This window comes from Oryx dammah, unplaced genomic scaffold (assembly GCF_014754425.2).
Source record: "Oryx dammah isolate SB20612 unplaced genomic scaffold, SCBI_Odam_1.1 HiC_scaffold_12, whole genome shotgun sequence".
In the NCBI taxonomy this organism is placed as follows: Eukaryota; Metazoa; Chordata; class Mammalia; order Artiodactyla; family Bovidae; genus Oryx; species Oryx dammah.
The window spans coordinates 56809128-56829966 of NW_024070196.1; the positions used below are offsets into that span (position 1 = coordinate 56809128).

The following is a 20839-nucleotide window of genomic DNA, read 5'->3' on the forward strand; positions in this document are numbered from 1 at the left end:
CGGGAACAGGGTACTTTAGAGCAGCAAAGTCCAAAAAGAAGTTTCAGTGATGCTGGAAGTGCTGTGTCCAATATGGCAGCCGCTAGCCGCAGGTGATTTCGGGGCATTTGAATTGTGGCAACTTGAGACTGATGAACAGAATTGTAAATTTTATCTTACTGAATTTTTAAATTTTAATAGCCACATGTGGCTATGGTTACTGTATAGGACGGCATAGATTTAGGCAAAGGGGTTTATACTTACACTCAGGGATGTGGCCAATACCTGACCCTGGATGAGTCAGGCTGCCGTGGCTGAGCTACAAGGAGAGAAGGGAATAGGAAGGTGGAGTGTTTATTATTTAGCTGCAAAAGGTCAAGAGATGCTGTCACTTGAGGGAAAATAAATACCAAGCCGGCTCTGGTTCTTTTTAGGATTTTTTCATGATTAACATCTGTGGGCAGGGAGCCTAGAACAGGGATTGGAAAACTTTTTCAGTAAAGGGCAAGAGAGGAAATAGTTTCTTTCCCCTTTGTGGGCCATACGGTGTGTGCTGCAACTTAACTCCCCCGTTGTCAAGCTAAAGAATTCACAGACAATGTGTTATGAATGGGCATGGCTGATAAAACTTCATTTATAAGAACCGGCTAGGAGGTGGATTTGGTCCAGAGTTGGCCCATAGTTTGTCAGCCCCAGGACTAGAAGAATCTGGCTGGATCTACCCAGCTCAAACCAGCAGGCAGCCTCCCAGAGAACAAGAGGAGAACAATGCCCCAGGCTTAACTCAAGAGTTTCTTGCATTTTGCACACCCAGCCAGGGTAGGAGGTAGCTGGGGTGACCTACTTCCAGTGAAAGATGATTTCTGGTGGGTTACACCTGAGTCTGAGATTCCTGCTCTGCTTTGGTGGGATATCCTCAGCCATAAAGCAGGTGTGGGGCAGACTCCTGTTTTCTGGCCAGGTCTACGCTGATGTGGAAGTGGTATGCAAGGTGGGGCTGCTGAGAACAAACTGGGCTCACATTTCCTTTTTTATGTCCCATGGTGTCCAACACAGTACCTTACTCTTAGAGTGTGCTTGGGCAACCAACAGCCACATCGTCTCTGTGAGCTTCAGTTTCCCCATCTGTAAAATGGGGATGACTGTAGCACCTTCCCCACAAGGCAGTGGGGAGGACCACAAGAATTACTGCCTATGTAGGGTCGGTTGTCTGGAATGCAGTGAGTACTCGGGCACGACAGAGATGCACATGCTGGGCTGTTGATGGCAACCCAGCGTCAGATGGTTCTGGAGGGATCAGAGCTGCTCATCCTCGAGTTCAGCCTTTAAGGGTGTGCAGGGAGAAGATGCGAGAGGGTTCTAGGAGAGTGAAGGCACAGGGAAGCTGAGGTAGTGCTCACTGGCAGTAAGAGGAAACAAGGAAAGCAGAGCTGAGGTCACGTGCCTTCATGAAGTAGGAAATTGACGGGAAACAATACAGATTCATACCAAGAGGATGGTGCCAGGCCTCACACCTTTCAGATCCCTCTAGTCTACTGTGGTAATTTGCATACTTGGATGATAGCCCTCAGCAGAAAGGCTCAGAACAAGGAAGCAATCAGCCCATGACCACAAAGCTAACATGAGGAGAGCAGGACCTCCAACCAGGCTACTTGACTTCCAGGCCTTGGGAAGCACATTACTGTGTTGTCTGCGGTCCTTATCCACAGAAAACCACAGGATTTTGAATACAGTTCCCTGTGCTATACAGTAGGACCTTGTTGTTTATCCCTCCTACAAAATATACCATTTTAAAGTGTACAATTCAATGGCATTAAGTATATTCTCAATCTTGTGCAACTATCACCACTATCCAGTTCTAGAATTTCCCATCAGCTCAAATGGAAACCCCAGACCCATTAAACAGTCATTTCCCATTTACCCTTCTGACCTCAGTCCCAGGCGACCACTAATCTGCTTTCTGTCTCTATAGGTTTTCCTATTCTGATTGTTTCATATAAATGGAATCATCATGTGTGTGTGGTCTTTGCATGTGTTTTTTTCACTTAGTTCAAGTTTTTGAGGTTCCTCTACCTTGTAGCATGAATCAGTATTTCATAATACTGAGTAATAGTCCATTGCCTGGATAGACCACAATTGGTTTATCCATTCACCTGTCGATGGACATTTGAGTTGTTTCCACCTTTTGACTGCTGTGAATGATGCTGCTATAAACATTGTGTATGGTTTTTGTTTGAACGCCTGTTCTCAATCCTGTTGGGAATATATCTAGGAGTAGAACTGTTAGGTCAGTTATTCTCTGTTTACTTGTTGAGGAATCATCAAACCGTCTTCCACAGTGGCCACACCATTTTACAGTCCCACCGGCAGTGGACGCAGGTTCCAGTTTCTCCACATCCTCACCAACGCTTACTGTTTTATGATTTCTTGATTATGGCCATCGTAGTGGGTGTGAAGTGGCATCTCACTGTGGCTTTGATCTGCATTTCCCTAATGACTACATAATGCTGGACATCTTTTCATGTGCTTGTCAGTCATTTGTGTACCTTCTTTGGAGAAATGTCAGCTCAAATCCTTTAATCTTTCACTTTTTAATTGGGTTGTCTTTTTTTTACTGTTGTCTAAAAGACTTTTTCGTAAGGCATAACTTCCACTCAGAAGTAAAATGCACAATTTTTGTGTACAGTTTGACGAATTTTGTTTATCAGTACCACCCAATCGACACAGAGGACACATCCGGCACCGAGAAGGATTACTGGTTCTGTTTCTAGTCAATAACCTCCCCGCAAAAGAGCACTCTTCTGGCCTCTGTCTCTATGGATCAGTCTTGCCTGTTCTTGAACCTGATGTAAATGGAATCATGAGGGACTCAGCATATGCTCTTTTGTGGCCGGCTTCTTTGGCCCAACACTGTATCTTTGAGACTCAGCCATATTGTACTATAGCAGTAGTTTCCTCTTTTCCACTGTCATGCAGTTACAGTCAAATATATGAGTATGCTACGATATATTTATCCATTCTATTATTGATGGACATTTAGAGTGTTCCCAGTGTGTTTGCCCGTATGAACAATGTTGGCATGAACATTCTTACACAGGTCATTCTGTGGACACGGGCAGTCATTTTGGTTAAGGACATAATACCCTGGGGTGAAATTATTGGATCAGAGTATTTGTTCAGTTTCAGTAGATACTGTCAAATTGTTTTCCTAGATGGTTGTACCAATTCACAGTCTTACCAGGATTTTATGAGAATACTGGTTGCTCTGTATTGACATATGGTGCTATCAACTCTATTAGCCACTCTGGTGAGACCTATACGAGAATTTACTTGATTTTTTTTTTTTTAAACCAATGTCTCTTTCTCCATCTCCTTTCTTCTTCCTCATCTGCGTCTTCCTCTTTTTCTCTTTATTTTCCTTTTTCTTCTTTCCCTTCCTCTTCTTTTAATTCTTCTTATTGTATCTTACATAAGGCTGTATACTGGAAATTAACTGCATGAAATTATAGATTTGATGTGCAAAATCAATATTTCAAATTTTAACTATTAAAATACAAACATGATTCCGTGTCTCATCTGAAAGTATTGCCTGTTCATCCACACCCGGGGAAATGCAACTTATGCTGTTTGACTGACTCATTGGTGCCTCTGTTTTTGCCAAGGCCCCCCGTTGATTCTTGCCCTGCTCCAGGCATGCTTAAGCCAGAAATGAGGATTGTTGCCTGTGGCCAAGGAACAGAGTGGATTCTCAATAAACACTCTCCCAGCCTTAGGCTTTTCCAAACCTTCCTCTTCCTCTGAGCATTTGAGTCCAGGGTCCCTAAGTACCCCCCACCCCAACTTTCACCCTTCTCATCCACGAACTGGTGTTATTCTTTGCTTTTTTAAAAGGGTCTTTCCTGGAGGTCACCCTTTGGCTAATTAGATGAGACCGACTGCAAAAGATTTAAGTGGCCCAATTTGAGAAGGAGGAGCAACTCACACAGCCCCGGGTTAGACCAGAGGGCATTTTTCCTGTTTGGGGAAATGGCTCCTGGATTAGCCCTCTGCCACCCAGGGTGGTGTGTGAGAACGCGCGTTTCCGCCTGTCCTCCTGCCATGCCCAAGAGGAGCTTGTCTGTCCCCAGCCCTGCCATTTCCTCCCAGTCGACAGGCCAGATGCTCCAGACCCCGTTAATAAGATGCTGAGGGATTTGGCCATTGAAGGCTTTCGAGTTCAAGGGGACATAACCCAAACCCTGACGCAGCTGAGGGGCTGTGTGAGCCGGCAGCTCAGCTTAACTCAAGATCCAGTAGACTCTGGGGAGAGGAAATGGTGCAAAGGCCAATCATCAGTTTGGGACTTCCCTCGGCAACCTTTGTGATGAAAGCTCTGAGAGGCAGGTTGGCAAATGGGCATTCATCAGGAGCCTTCTGAGTGCAGAGCTGTCTACCAGACCCAGGCAGAGGTGGCCGAGGCTGGCAAAAGAAAGAAGGTGCATTTCCGCCCTCTAGGAGCCCATAGTTGAGAAGTAACTGGGAAGATGTTAATAAACAGTCCTGACTCACAGATCAGATCTGGGCCACAGTCCTTTAGAATTCTCACAAGGTGGAGGATGTTGGTTCCCAGCCTGAGTTGGACTTGGATGGATTTGGATGGACATGGACTTGAATGAGAGTCTGTGGACCCAGCTCTGCCACTGTGGGGTGCCTGCTTTGTGTCTGCACCGACATCCAGCTTAACCTGGTCGTAGTTGCATTAATAGCAGGTAACCTGAACCCTCATTCTGTGCTGTGCCCCGTGTCATGCACAGGATCTCATAGAAGTATTAATATCACGATTTCCTTCTTAGGTAGGTGCTATGATTTACCCCCATGGTCCAGACGAGGAAACTGAGGCACAGAAAGGTGAGATGTCTTTCCTGAGGTTACAATCAGGACCTGAGCTCCAGTCCTCCCCCCGACCTCCAAGCCTGTGTGAATTTAACTCCTGTTCCCTCTGTGCAGACACCTTTTTGAACCTCCACTGCTGGACGCTCATGTGGAATGAAATGCCACGCCCTACCCTCCTCTCCTCTCCAACCTCGGGCAGGGTGAGCCAGAAAAACAGCGCCTGCCATTCTAACAAGAGGCCTTGCTGCCGACCCCTGGAGGGATAATAAGCAAGGCTGCCAGCGCAGGCGCTGCAAGGGGACGACTCTGCAGGCACCGCTAGAACTCCTTAAAGCCGAGGAGCAGCAGACCTCCTGGAGAGGGTGACTTCTAGCCTGCCTGTGTGGGAGGCCTCCACTCTCAAAATTAACACTCTCCCGCCCTCTGTCCAGAGCTGTGAAAATCTGCAAGGCGGGTTTGCTTTGACCACAGGAGGGCGCCCAACTCCTTGCCACACCTGAACAGGGCACTGGGGTGGGGGGAGGTGAGGGGGAGAGAAGTGAGGGTAATTTTGGGTGCAGTTTTAAACCTAACTCTTCTCAGCTGATCACATGAGCTCCTGGGGAAGGGCAGAAACATTTCAAAACCAGCCCAAGAGGGACCTTCTATTCAGCTGGGGCTGAGCTAGGGGTTGAGAGTTCCAACAACAGAAATGACAGGATCCGACCCTCCAAAGAGCACACAGTCAGGAGAATTCAAACGCTGTATGCTAAGTGTCCATCCAGCGCGATCATTTAACAAGCGTTTCGTGAGCACGGACTGTGTGTCAGGCTCTGTGCTGGTTGCCAAAGACAGAAAAACGAAAACAGTACAAAATCATTGCCCTCAAAGAGCCACGTGGGACAGAGAGTGTGTGTGTGTGTGTGTGTGTATGCGCGGACAAGCTTAGTGGTGTCCAACTCTTTGTGACCCCATGAACTGTAGCCCACCAGGCTCCTCTGTTCATGGGATTTCCCTGGCAAGAAAACTGGAACGGTTGCCATTTCCTAATCCAGGGAATATTCCCCACCCAGGGATTGAACCCGTGTCTCTTAAATTGGCAGGCAAACTCTTTAGCACCGTGCTACCTGGAAAGCCAGACAAAGCCTACAGGAATAAGTTTGGAAAAAAACAGGAAAGTGCAGACACAGAGATACATAGAGAATACTTTAGAAGGGTGGAGGAGGAGCACCAACCGAAACTAGGAGGAAATGGGGAGTATCAGGGAAGACTTCCTGGAGGAAGAACACTCGACCCTGGCTGGGATGGACTACGGTGTCAGGGAAGGCTTCTTGGAGGAGAGGATATGAGAGCCAGAGTTATAAATGACATGTGGGGGTCAACCAGGCAAAGGAGGAGTGGGTCTTTCAGGCGATGGGAACAGTATAAGTCATGGACTGGAGGTGAGGAATAGCACAGACTATAGTGCGGGGAGCCTAGGGAGAGAACGTGGCAAGGCCAGGTGGAGATGGGCGGGGGGGGTGCCGAGTGCTATGATGAGGAGATAGGGCCCCCGGCTCTCTTCGTGTGTGCGTAGGGATACATTCCCCTCTTCTTTTTCTGTCTCCTTTTCAGAGCCAAGAAGAAAAGCAAGCCCTTGAACCTCAAGATCCACAGCAGCGTGGGCAGCTGTGAGAACATCCCCTCCCAGCAGCGCTCCCCACTGCTGTCCGAGCGCTCCCTCCGCTCCTTCTTCGTGGGACACGCGCCCTTCCTGCCCTCCACCCCTCCCGTGCACTCCGAGGCCAATTTCTCCGCAAGTAAGTCCTCTGCACCTGCTCCGGGTGGCTGCACTGGTTGCCCTCCGCGCCTGGGGCGCGCCCTCTGCTTTTCCTTCCGCGAAAATACACCTCATCCGCGCTCCGCCAGCCGCCACCCCTTGCGCCACCCCACGCCCCTTTGGAAATGGTTTCGGAGAAAAGGGGTGTAATTGGGCGGCTGTTGTCTCTGGTCCCGTGAGCCTGCATGTGTGCAGGGATGACGGCGAGAAGCAAGCTTGCAGGACATTAAAGGAAACAGCAGTCTTTTCTCTCCTCTGCTTCTCAGCTGCCCGGTCACAGGATTTTCCCTGGACGCCGTGGGCTAAGGCGTCTCTGATTTAATTTTGTAATTTTCTCCCCCACACCGGTGGCTGCGTGTAACCTTTACATCTCCATGATGGATTTGCGTTCACACTGGGCTGAGCGGGGCCTGGGGTGGCTTACATTCTGCTGTCATGAGTTTTGCGGCAAAGTGGTTATTCCTAGGGGCGGAAATGGAACTTTCTGGTGATCAGGGATGAAGTCTCAGAAGGCGTTTAATCTTCTCTGCCCAGAAGCCCGTTTTGCTGACCAGGCGCAGATGTGGTCAGAGGGGAGCCCCTGAAAAAAGCTCAACCAGTCCTATAGCCAAGACAGCAACTTTATTGCTTGGGATCTTGGGAAGAGGAGGGGGTGCTAGACTGTGAAGGAAATAACCACTTGCCCTTAATACAGCCAGACTGTGTCCACGTGTTGCTACTCTGATAGGTGATAGATGGTGCTCACTGAGTACTAGTATGTGCTAAGTAGACACGTGTGTGATGTTATTTAGTTCTTGCAACAGTCAGTGGTACAAATGGATTATTCCCATTATATAGATGAGGAATCGAGAAGGCACTGGCGACCCACTCCAGCACTCTTGCCTGGAAACTTCCATGGATGGAGGAGCCTGGTAGGCTGCAGTCTATGGGGTCGCTAAGAGTCCGACACGACTGAGCGACTTCATTTTCACTCTTCACTTTCATGCATTGGAGAAGGAAATGGCAACCCACTCCAGTATTCTTGCCTGGAGAATCCCAGGGACGTAGGAGCCTAGTGGGCTGCCATCTGTGGGGTTGCACAGGGTCAGACACGACTGACGTGACTTAGCAGCTTAGCAGCAGCATAAATGAGAAAATCGAGGCCCAGAGACATCAAAGAATCGCCTAAAGTCACACAGCTATGGAGTAGTTGAGTCAGGATTTGAATCCGATTCCTTCTAACTCCAGAGTGTACCAGTTTAACCATCATGCCTGATTTTGTAACCAAGTTCCTGATACCCAGCAGGACATCTTTCTCTAACTGTGGGATTCTGTTCTTTATCTTTACATAAAGGTTTTTAAAACTCTTTTTAGGGAGCCCATGGACCTGTTAAGGATTGGATGCAATCTATTAGTTCTCTCCCTGGAAGACTGCAGATGGAGTGTTCAGCACAAATGTGTGGAGTCAGGACTGCTAGGTCCAGAAGCTCTGCCTTACCCAGCGGGATGGTTGGCCCAGAGCAGAACTGTGAACTCAGTTTACAGGCCACACATGTGTCTCCTGCGTCCACGGCAGGACTCAGTGGAGGCTCTGGTACCGGAAGAGACTTGTTGGACATCAGGAGAGGCTCCAGAGCCCGGCTTATCTCGGTGCCCAAGGCTACTGGCCCTGAATCAAGCAAACTAAAATAGTGCTCAGGACACATGTTGACGCCAGAAAGCCAGTTTATCAGTTTTCAAGGGAAATCACTGTCAGAGGGATTAGAGACACTCCATGATGGTGGATGGGCCTGAGGTGAGCCTGGTCAAGGGAAAGGGGTGATGCCATTTGCAGTGAGTATTGGCAGCCGACTGGAGCAAGGCGTCATGGCTCTGGAGGCGGCTGCCTGGGTTCCAGCCCCAGCTCTGTTATTTCTGAGCAGTATGCTGACCTCCAGCAAGTTAAGAGCCTCTCTGAGCCTCAGTTTCCTTAATCTGTGAAATGGGAATAACAATAGATTCATGTCACAGATGTTTGTAAGGACTGGATGAGCTCATATTTGTCAAGTTGCCTGCACAGTACTTGGCACACATTAAGCGCTTCATAATGGCAGTTGCTGTTCTGATGTTTGTTGTCTCCTTCTCCTCGAGTCATTTCCATCCTCTGGCTCCATGATTTTGAGGCTGTAGCTAAATGCCTTTCAGTTTACCCCAGCACCCCCAACCCAACTCCCTTTTAGCCCTAAGAGTGCCTGGAATTTACCTGGCGTGATGCTGGGCACTGCCTCTGGCAGCCATCTGTCTTCAGGCATCGCCATCATATGAGAGAATGTCAGCATGGCTGCCTCAGAGGGTTTGACCATAACCCTGGACTTTAACTCCGGCCAGAGGAGAAATATCTCCATCTTACCTTTAAAAAAAAAAAACCAAAAAACAAAACAAAACAAAAAAACAGCCATCAGACTTGCACGTTCAGACCCCTGCTTCTTCCAGAGTTTTGCAAGGATTCACCGTAGTTTCCCATTTTCATGCCTGCCCCCATCTCCATCTGGAGGAGACGCTTCCCTGCTTGCCCATGGGCAGGAGCAGAGTCATCCTGAATTAAAATCAACTCCCCATACTATGAGGCCCTAGAAGCACAATTTTCTCTCAGGACAGCCCTGGTCCTTGTATGCAGAGAGGCCCCTCCCTGATCTCCCAGGAAGGAGAAAGCTAGCACTTGCGTCTCAGGGAGAGAACAAGTGTGTAACCCAAGTAATTAGCTGGACTCCCACGGACCAGTCCTATTTTCAATGATCCTAACAAATAATAGAAGCAGAGGCAGCCTGCTGGAAGAGGCTCCAGATCAGGAAAGGAGAAGCTCCCCACTGGATCTTCGTGTTGTCACCAGTGGCCCGTGTGACCTTTGTCCTTGGCATGTCAGTGGTATTGTCACAGTTCAGATGCACTGCACTCTGGGGGCGGATATCATTATTCCCATGTTACAGATCAGGAAACTGAGGCTCTGAAAGGTGAGTGACCTTGACCACATTATAGGTAGTGAATCCAAATGCAAACTCTAACCTACATCCCGTCTTCCTTTCTCTCTCTGGGTCTCAGTTTCCCCAGCTGTACAATAAAAGACTCCATGCAGGTCCATTCTGGAGCTTAGGAACTCTAAGGCTAACCCAGTGAGTTTGCAGAGCGGCTTTTCCTAGGCAGATATTTTGACTCACTGAGAATGCCAGTTTGGGAGTCTCTGGGTCAGGGCTGTGGGGAGCACACAGCTGTGGGCACCGGCTCCCCCATACTGCTGACAGTCCTGTTCTCACGCCATTCTGAGTTCCAGAGGAGAACTTCCTGCCTCTGGGCCCCAGTGCCAGCCTTCCTCCCCTGACCCGGCTGAGGGAACCTCTGAGGCGGTGTCCCTGCCAGGCTGAGTCCGTCCTCCCGTTTGTCACTGTCAGCTCTGGCTGTGGCTGTGCTGTGAAGGGTGGAGACCCTGCGTCCTGTTATCCCTGATGGTAATGCCGGGAGTCAGCATTAGGAAGACTCTGGCTGCAGAGTGGCCGGGCCTTGGACCCGGGGTGCCTAGCCACCTCGAATGAGCTGCAAGAAGGACTTGACCTCCTTGGGGCTCGCCCTGCTTCCCTGGTCTGGGGATGATGGGCAGGGGAAGGAAGGAGAGGAGAAGGAGTCCTGGCTCCTGAGGAATCTGTCTGTAAGATTAGCCATGGACAAAACACCAGATATCAGACTCTACTGCTCAACATGGAGGATGCAGACCCAGGAGTGAACCTGCTTCTCGGAGAAGTAGAAACCCATCACTTACCTCTCCATCCTTGTGTATTTATTTACTCCATGCTGCATTCATGCTTGCCACATTGCCCCTGTATTGTCTCATTGGATGCCTTCCACCCATGGACCAGTTTTGGACCAATAAACTGTGTTTCTGTGGCACCTTGGAGGGCATCTTTGATCCCCAGCTGACTCAGTTCAGGTAGCCTCTATGATCCCTGTAAAGGAGCTTCTTCAGAATGAAAAAAAAATTGCTGCCTACATGGGAACAGTAATTATTCATCATCATTCAATACCGGATGGTGGAAGTGATTTGGGGATTATAGCAACCAAGTGGCGGCTGACGTACCATTGGGCACATCACTGAACCCTGTGGGTCTATTTCTACCCAGCAAAGATGGTAGTGAGGGTAAAATGAGGAAATCGTGTGAATTTCCTAGCATGGGGGCCAGAACTTAAAGCACCAAGTCTCAATGAAGGGTCGCTTGGGGAGCTCTTGCTGTGCATTATGTGATGGAATAGCTTGTAACAATGAGGAAAATGACAATAATAATAGCAGTCGGCATTTATTGCGTGTTGACAATGTCCCAAGCTTCATCAATTCAGGCAGAGCAATTTACTTCTGTTGTTTTGTTTAAGCTTCATAGTCCTCCATCAGGTAGGTACTCTTCAGTTCAGTTCAATTCAGTCGCTCAGTCATGTCTGACTCTTTGTGACCGCATGGACTACAGGCTTCCTATTATGATGACCATTTTACAGATGAAGAAGCTGGGGCTGAGAGATTTAAGTCACCACCCCAAGGTCACAGGCTAGGAAGGGGATGGAGTTTGCTCTCATTCAGAATCCGCCAAATCTGCAACACTGGCGTGTGAAATGGCAACACCTTTTCCACTGAAACTTCTTTGTTCAGCAAGTAGGGAGCTTACCTTGTTCAAGGTTTCTCTCTGGCACCCTTGCCTCGTTGGGAGACTGTGTGATGGGGGCCAGTCTTGCTCCAAGGATGCCTCTTGTTCCACCAGAGCACAGTGCTTGCTCAACGATCAGCTCCCATGCTGGCTAGCAGACTGTTACCCCACCGGACTCTGGTGTTTATATTCAGGGGATCCATTGTCCCAGGCGGTGGCCATCCCTGTGGGCAGGGGGCAGGCAGCTGCAGAATGCACCCAAAAGATGTCATCCTGAACATCTTTGGTAGGAGATGAGGGGTGATGGGGACTTCTTTTGTCACCTGAAGTTTTTGGGGTGTTTATTAGCTGTCTGGGTGGATACTTCAAGGCAGCAGCTGCCAGAACAAACAAGTGACTGATGATACCCGGACATCCCCATCTTGGCCCTGAACACCAGCTGCATTTGGATATGAGACCCCAGTCTTATGAAATACTGTCCTTCACCAGGTGTTTGAAGGACAGCATGCCCTCGCCTTGCCCCGTCTCACTGTGCCCTCTCATCTCTCTGCCAAGAAGCTCCTGTTCTTTGTTCCAGAGACACAGCAACAGGCATCTGACCCTCAGCCGAGGGCCTGGCTTGTGTGCCTTGGGGGGATGAGTCAGAAGCCCGGTTTGTTAGGGAGGCAGCCGCAGGTAGCAATAAAGACTGATGAAGCCGAGCTGCGGACTCCCAAGAAACCAGCCCCTGGAAGGGTTATAAAGAGACCCGGGATGGGGTGCATTATATAATGGGGTTTAATGAGGCTTGAGGCCAAGGTTCATTACCGCCAACCCCTGGAAGAGAGGGAAGAGGAGTGCGTGCCTTGACAAAATTTGACTGCCTGAACCACGTTCTCATCTCAGAATCAGGAGAAATTTTGAGAATTGAGTCTGACCTGGCTCAGTGGTGGCATATCCAAGGGGAAGACATGATATCCCATACGAGTGACCCAAAGGACTTTTCTCCCCTAGAGTGAGCCAGTGGAAGTCCTGCTCCCCACACCCCCACCCAGGAGACCCAGGAAGTGCCCATGTCCCATGCCACCTGGCATCTTTGCAGTACTTTAGAAACTGAGGTCCCAGCAGGTTGCTAACACTTACTGACCATGTGCCACTTGCCAGGCAGGTGCTGCTGTAGGTGCTTTATAGGCTCTCAGATATGTGCACCTGGGAACAAGTGAAATGGTGCAGAAAGGTTCATAATGAGGACTTTTGTCCCTCACATCATCCCTCTCCCAGTCTTGCTTTTAAAAAATGCTTTCCGTGTCTGCTGCTGCTGCTGGACTCACACAATTTAAGCTAGGTTATAACCGCTTTGTTGTTCTCAAATCATGTCTCAGACTAGCACCATCCCAAAGCTTGTGAGAAATGCAAATTCTTACTCTTCTCTTTCCAGACCCACTGAATCAGCACCCCTGGGGAAGGTCCAGACTTCTGTATTTTCACCAGCCCTTCAGAATAGTGCAGCCCTATTCTGCACTTGAACATTTGAGATCACTTGATTATATCTGTCTCTCTTTTTTGGGAAATAGTTTCAAGCTTACAGAATAGTTGCAAAAACAATACAAAGGTTTCCTGTACCCCCTTAGCTCAGAGTCATAAGTTTTTATCATTTCTTTACATTTGCTGCTTCTCTCCAATCCCTGCCCGCCAACCTCAGTTTCTCTTTCCCTCTCTCCCTCGCTCTCTCTCTTTCTCTCCTTTCTGCGGACCATTTGAGACTAGGTTGCATATTCTCTTACATAACCACACGTAGTTACCAGATTTAGTAAACTTGATATTGAATCAAGACTTTGATTTGACCGTCTTCCAATTTCAGCAATTTGTCTCAATAGCACCCTTTATAGCATTTTTTTTTTTTTCCCGGTGCAGGATCCAATCTGAGGTCACATACTACATTTAGCTGTTTTGTTGACCTTGAACAGTTCTTTACCCCTTGTCATTTTGACCTCGACATTTTCGAAGAGTAGAAACCAGGCACATAACAGAATGTCCCTCAGTTTAGGGTTTGTCTGATGTTTCCCTGTGCTTAGACTTGGGCTGTGCAGCTTTGGTGGGACTTCCACTCAAGTGATGCTGTGTTTTACTTAGTGCAGCTCTATTCTCTGTGGGCCAGGGCTGCGAGACCTTTAGCTTTAAAAAAAAAAAAAAAAACCCAAAAACCAGTCTGAGACCATGACGTTGATGAGAAAGCTCCAAATCTTAAAATCTAAGCACCCAGTGAAAAGTCTTTCAACTGTGTGTGAACCAGTTTAAATAGTCCCACAAGCTTGTGAGTCCTACTTGGTCTTGGGTTTCCCAGTTTTTAACCTCTGTTCCAGAATCATGGAGGTCGGAACAGGTAGGTGCCTCAAAAATAACCAAGTCCAAGCCCTCATTTTTACAGATGTAGAAAATGAGACCAGAGAGTGGAAGGGACTTGCCCAGGGTTACAGACCTGGGTTTGGACCCAGGTCTCCTGATGCCCAGCTAATGGTTCTCTCTGTTACACCAAGATGGTTGGAAAACTGAAGCTTCATAAAGTTTTGTGCTGAAAGTGCCCCAGAGGAAGGAAACAGTGCCTTTGATTAAAAGGCAATGTATTTTGTATGTATGGAGGGCTGGTGATGTGTGTGTGGGGTGTGTGTGTGTGTGTGTAGGTGGATATGTACGTTTTATGCAAGGCCACTATTGGGTTTTTATCAACTCCTTCTCTGATGTGCCCATATATTTTGTAATTCCTGCCTTAGCATAAACAGTCTGGGCTCAGCATGCAGTGTGGACAACCTTAGACCTTTTGTTATGATTGCTCCCACCAGGAACTGTGGCAGCAAAAATTGGTTGGTAAGTGGTTGGCACTTGGAACTGGGTGGGGGAGTCACCTGTGCCTCTTGGAGTGAGTCCTGATCCTCAGTCAGGCACACTTTGTCAGCATGGACATCCTATTCCTGTGTCTGATTGTGCCTTTGTCCCACCAACAACCCCTCCTGCACAAATAAATATTTTTGAACAGACAGTACCATTTTTGAGCATGTGCTTTGTGGCCAGCATTGTGAGTCTATAGCTACCCAGGATCTTGAAGGTAAAGTAGAAAAGATTCAGCTTGTTGCCCTTCAGAGCTGCTGAGCTGGATGGTTTTGGCATCACTGAGGTAGGAGCTGAAGTTGCTAGACTTCAGTGCAGTCTTTGTATTTTATGGATGGTTTTCCTGACCAGAGAAACAAGTGTCCAAGCAAAATTCTGCCAAAAACTATTTTGTTAATCAGAAAATAAGCAGGTCTTTATTGCTTCATAATAGTGATTGTACGGACATGTGGCTTTGTTATAAGTGACAGTAAACAAACTTGAGCTTTTTTTTTTTTTTTTTAACTGTGAAAGTGATTTATTGGCACATGTAAGTGAAAAGTCCAAGGGTTGTGTGAGCTTCAGGAATGGCTAGATCTAGGGGCTCAGTTTATGTCGGGACTCTGTATCTCTCAGCTCTGCTCCTCTCCAGGGTGGCTTCACTTTTAGGCTTTTTGTGGTGACTACATGGCCTCAGAAGTTCCAGTCCCTTCCCTCTTCTGGTCCATAGTAAAGGAGTGAGATTGTTTAAGTCTGAGATTCACTGAGTCAACCAGCATAACCACGTGCTCACCTCTGAACCAATCAGTGGAGTCAGGGAAATGGGGTGGAAACTTACTCGTTTAATCCTGAGCTGTGATTTTTACTTGGGGACTTAGAAATGGAATCTTTTTGCCTAAAAAGGGAACATGAATGCCGGGGAAGCTGATAACCAGTGCCCATTAGAGTAGAAATGAGCAACAGTGGTCCTTGTCCTCAAAAGCTTTGAGGAGCATCTTTCTGGCCAAATTAGTTCATGATCCAAGTTAGTGGGGCTTTGTCTCCACTACTGCACAGAAAGCTCTTTCCTATTTCTGAGGGTGTCCCTTGGGCGGTAGTTCTCAGTGATCCCCGGCAAGGAGTTTCTTTTCTATCCCTCTGGCACTCCTGTGGTGGGGTCTCCAGGAAGCACTCAGCCTGTCAGGGAAGGTTAACCCATGGTTCCAGGTGGAGACTCAGCTCCACTCACAATGTGAAGCCATAGCATCTTGGCATTAGCCAGGCATGGGATGGAGAGTTGGACAAACCTGGGTTTGAATCTCATCTCTGCCATTTATTACCTAACATCTCTGAGCCTCAGTTTCCCCATCTTTAGGATGGGCCTAATAGGCCTTGCTTATGGAGTAGTTATTAGGATTTGAAATAAAAGGAAGCTGAGCACTGTGCCTGTTGCTTAGACCTGATTTGCTGTGGTCATCAATACTATCATATAGGGTTTGGGTTTCAGTCAGCTTTGATCCTCCCTGGTTTCTGCTGGACATCGGTCCAGACCACCCCTGCCACCCACACCACACCTGAATGGAACCATCGCTACTGATTGAATGCCGGACGAGTAAAGTGTGATACTGAGCAACTTAGTCCTCGTGGGCTTTTCTGGTCCTTGTGCCCATACCTGCCTTAAATGACATGTCCTTTGCTAATTCTAGTAACAGAAGGTTTTCTTTTCACAGACATAGAGTCCACTCTTCTCATCCCCAGGACTGTGCTCCCGGCCTCCCTTCCCAAAGACCTTTTCCATCACTCACGTGACACACAGGCTGTCCTGTTCTAGGATGTAGCTCTGATAACTCTGAGCTTCCTCCCGGACGTTTTGTCTATTACTCCTTTTGAGTGGGGCTTCCCAGGTGGTTCATGGTAGAGTCTGCCTGTTAGTGCAGGTGCCACAGGAGAAGCAGGTTCAATCCCTGGGTCAGGAAGATCCCCTGGGAGAGGAAACGGCAACCCACCCCGGTATTCTTGTCTGAACAATCCCATGGGCAGAGGAGCCCAGCAGGCCACAGTCCATGGGGTCATGAAGAGTTGGACACGACCTAGTAACTGACCATGTGCACCCTCCTTCTCAACGGGGAGAGTCGCCCTTCTCCAAAGACTGTGTTGCCTCCTGGGCTTCAGGTGGCAACCGCCCCACCCCTGCTGGCCTGGGCGCACCGTCTTACTGGTCATGGGTGCATGCCCTGGTTTGAATGCCCCACCCCACCAGCGTCCAGGCTGGATCTGGGCACCTGTGTTTCATTCCAGGCACATTCTTCTCAGCTCTGTCCGAGACCCCTGTTAAAGTGATTCTCCCCTCGGCTGAAAGTCAGGGCATCACCAGGCAGGCATGGTGGACACGTTGTTGCCCCCAGCTCCTCCCTTCTCTGTTTTCTCTCCTCCCTCTCTTTCTCCATCCTGTCTGTCTCTCTGGATTGGTCAGCCTCTTTTTCTGTTGGTTTTCCCTGGGAACACTGTCACCCTCCTCTATTCTCCCATGGTGTCATCTTCACACTTTCAGTCCCCCTCCCTGCCCTAGCCATTGCTGACGTCCTCTCTCTCTCTTCTCTTTCTCTCCTCACCCTGCTGTCTCCAGTTACCCACCTTCCCAGCCTGACTCTTCCACTCTGTGCTTCTTTCCTTGATAGAGGTGATCTGAATTTGGTGGCTTGGGGGCTGGAGAGAGGGACGACTAACCCCGCCCCCCAAGAAAAAAACCCCAAAGTGCCTGTCTTTTAGGGATTCATCACAAATCATAGGGGTAGATGGCAGAAGTGTCCTGTTTGGGGCAGGGGCTGGCCTGCCTCTTCGTGGTGAACCCCACTGGTGATGCCATCATGACAGAACTGGGATCTTAGGTCCTTAGGTGCTAATTGACACGGCTCAGCCTGCTTCCAGCCAGGGTCATTATTTTCTGTTTCCCCAAGCCTTCCATGCTGCGTTTGGCCTCAGCACTTTCTGGAAACCCCAGGAGACACTGAGAGTATTCAGGCCAGGGCTCAGCAATTTTTTCTGTGACCAGAAAGCAAATATTTCCAGCTTTGCAAGTCAACAGTCTCGACTACTAACTCTTCAATAGTAGCATGAATATAGCCTTATGTAACCAAAGGGGTAGGGCTGTGTCCCATTAAAGCTTTATTTACAAAACAGGGGGTGGGCTATCTTGGGCTCAGACTTGGAAGCTAAACAAGACCTGTTTTTACCTCCTAGCTCTACCCGCTATTGGTCAGGAGACCTTGGGCGAGTGAGGTCTCTGAGCTGCTGTTACTCATCTGCAAAGTTAGGAGAACATTTGGGCTTCTCTCATGGGGTGGTTTTAAGATTACATGAGAGAATGCCTGTAAACTGCTAGCACAGGGCCAGGCACATGGTAAGCAGGCAATAAATATCAGCAATTCTTATTTATATAATGTTACTAATATGTGTACATGTTATATATGACACTCATATATGTTATATATATTACATACATACATATATGTTTTTATTTATATACACACACACACACACACACACATGCACAGACATACACAAATGCTCCATGAGTTTCAGTTGTTTTCTGTGATGGATTTGGAATTACAGGAAGAACCAAAACAGTGTGGCTTTTGGTGAGGCTTCTGCACCCACTGTACTTGATGAGGCCACTTCACAGTTGGTCCTCATGAGAAGCCAGGGCTTTAATCCAGGACCCATTTCCTCTGTCAGGGCTGCCATACCCACCACCCAGTTCGTCCACATTGAGGTGATTGCCGTTCACAACCCCTTCCAAGCAGCATGGGATTCTGTTTCCAGTGACAGTGAGTGAAGAGACAGACTATGAAATCAAGATTTGCACCAGGGCCAGTACAGCCTCTGCTCATATGTAAACTTAATCCCAAGAGCAGATACATGGTTTGGGAGACCCAGGTGTCTAGACAGAGGAAACAGTCTTTACTTACCCAGTTTCACTTCCTTTTGAAATCCCATAGAATCTGGACAAAAGAGTGGGTTTTTTTAAAAAAAAAGAGTGGGGGTTGCTGGTGAAAGAAGAGTATCTGGCTTAGACACCTCCAAGACTGCATTCATCAGGGCTTTTTCTGATGCAGAGACCTTCCACATACTGGCTTCAGAAGATAAAAGGGAAGTTGCTGGTTTAGGTACTGGGGGGAAGAAAGCCTAGACATAAACAAGGTCTTCAGGAATGTCTGGATCCAGAAGCCAGTGTCATCAGCTCATGTTCTTTTTGTCTCTCATCTCACATTATGCTTTCCTTTTTATGGGTCTCATTCTCAGGTAGGCTCTCCCTTCATGGTAGCCTTTGGCTGGTCCAGGTTTCCATCCTTACAGATCTAAGTGCATCACTCCCTTGAACCAACTGGATTGCAGTTAAGCGGCTAGATCTCCAGGGAACACCAGGGTGATGTAACATCCAGAATAGGGATGCTGAGCAGACAGGAGCAACAACTGCTCCTACAAAACTGTCTGTGGGTTGAGTACTTATGATTCATTCTCTCACTTATTTCTCTCCTCATTGAGGAGCCAGGGGAAATATGAATGATTAGTAAATCAGAAAAAGAGCGTGAACCTATTTGATGAGTTCCACTTCCCTTTCTGTTTACTCAAGATTCCCACTTTCAGAGGGTGTCAGGAATCTTTTCCCCTTCAGTCAGCCATGAAATAAGAAGGAACTCAGTGGTTCCATGGAGAAGGCAACGGCACCCCACTCCAGTACTCTTGCCTGGAAAGTCCCATGGACAGAGAAGCCTGGTAGGCTGCAGTCCATGGGGTCGCTAGGAGTCGGACGCGACTGAGCAGCTTCACTTTGACTTTTCACTTTCATGCATTGGAGAAGGAAATGGCAACCCTCTCCAGTGTTCTTGCCTGGAAAATCCCAGGGACGGGGGAGCCTGGTGGGCTGCCGTCTATGGGGTCGCACAGAGTCGGACACGACTGAAGTGACTTAGCAGTAGCAGCAGCAGCAGCAGCAGCAGTGGTTCCAACCCTGATTGTACATCCCAATCACCTGGGCAGGGAGGGCTTTTCAAAATCCTGATTCCCAGGCTGAAGCCCCTGTCCAGTGATACCAGTCTCTGGAAGGTGAGGCCCAGGCATTAATACTTTTCAGTGCTCCCTTGGTGATTTCAATGTGCAGCCAACATCAAGAACCACAGATCCAGCTGGAGTGGCCAGCATATGCAGAAGCTGTCCTAGACAGGCGGAGGTAAGTTCTTGTAGGATTTTCTGAAGATGAACGTCATCTCTGTGGATACTGGGAACTGTCTTCTCATCTCAAGCTTTAGAATTAAATAGAAGACAGGTTTAGGTCTGCAGTGTGACCCATGTGATTTACAGGTGTTGGGCCCCTGCTGGGGCCATGATTCACCACTGCTGTTCCTGCTTGCTAGCACACTGATTACTGTCAGATTATCTGGTCTCCTTGCTGCATCTTAAGCTGGGCCGACACTGAGGCAGCAACACGAGATTTTGAAAGCATATATGCAGAGGTGGAGGAAGTGGGTGGGCAGACAGGTGTGAAATACAGACAGGACTGTGGCTCCTGGGGTGGATGACAGACAGATCAGGTCATGGCAACAGGGCCAATGAGGAGACTTGGACACCTGTCCAGAGGGCTTCAAATATCTGCAGTTCTTCTCCTGGGTTCATTCAGTGCTCGTGACGGGCTGACAAAATCAGGAGCTATGCAGAAGCGTCTGAACCTCCTCTTGTTGAGTGAGAGGAGACCCTGGAAGGTCCTGTATTGGTTCAAATGGATCAGCTGTTCAAGAGTCTCTTTCCTATCCCAATCTCTGAGGCTGGGCCCGGAATCTGGGAATTGAACAAGCACCCTTGAATTATGCCCCAATTTGGGACCTGGGGCTGTTTTTAACTGGCTTTCAGCTAGATAAAAGAAATAAGGACAAGAAACAAACTGTGTTTCCACGAAGTATGTTAGTGAGCTAAATAAGCAGCCTTTTGGTTTGAGGTCGTTGTTATTCAGTCACTCAGTTGTGTCCGAGTCTGCGATCCCATGGACTGCAGCAGGCCAGGCTTCCCTGTCCTTCACTATCTCCCGGAGTTTGCTCAAACTCATGTCCATTGAGTCGGTGATGCCATCCAACCATCTCATCCTCTGTCTCCCCCTTCTCCTCCTGCTCTCAATCTTTCCCAACATCAGGGTCTTTCCAATGAGTCAGCTCTTCACATCGGGTGGCTAAAGTATTGGAGCTTCAGCTTCCAATGAATATTCGTTCTGGACTAATTTCCTTTAGATTGAGATAATATCCATCAAAACTTTTTGGTATTAAATATCCTTTTTAAAGTGAAATGGGTAATTATAGATGGTGATTTTTTTTTTTTTTTTTTTACATAGCGTCCTTTCTTAGAAACAGACATTGCTAACTGTAAGCCGTCTCCTGTTTATTAAATATTCTGGTCTGTAAAATTCAAGTCAGGAACTCTTTCTCTATATTGGAGTTTTAAAGGTTGATTATTAATATTATTGAACTAAAGCCCCTTCTTCAAAAAGAAGCTCATATAACCCGTTACAGTATGAATCAGCAGATGAAAAGGGAGTTGTTCTGGGTTTTGTAAACCAGGGAGCCTGATGGTCCATGCCCTGGCCCTCCCCTCAGTGATGGCTTTGAAGATACTTCTTTGAAATTCAATTTGGAACTGCTGTCTCAGAAATTTCTTTAAATGATTTGAATGGGAAACCCGA

At 48.0% G+C, this 20839-nt stretch overlaps 1 protein-coding gene across 1 annotated transcript in view; it reads left to right on the forward strand.

Annotated features, from left to right (window-relative positions):
• KSR2 (kinase suppressor of ras 2) overlaps positions 1-20839 on the forward strand; it is a 348927-nt gene that overhangs the window by 156192 nt on the left and 171896 nt on the right. The window contains exon 4 of the mRNA XM_040251625.1: positions 6445-6629. Coding sequence (XP_040107559.1) covers positions 6445-6629 — 185 coding nt within the window. The remainder of the gene's footprint in view (positions 1-6444; positions 6630-20839) is intronic.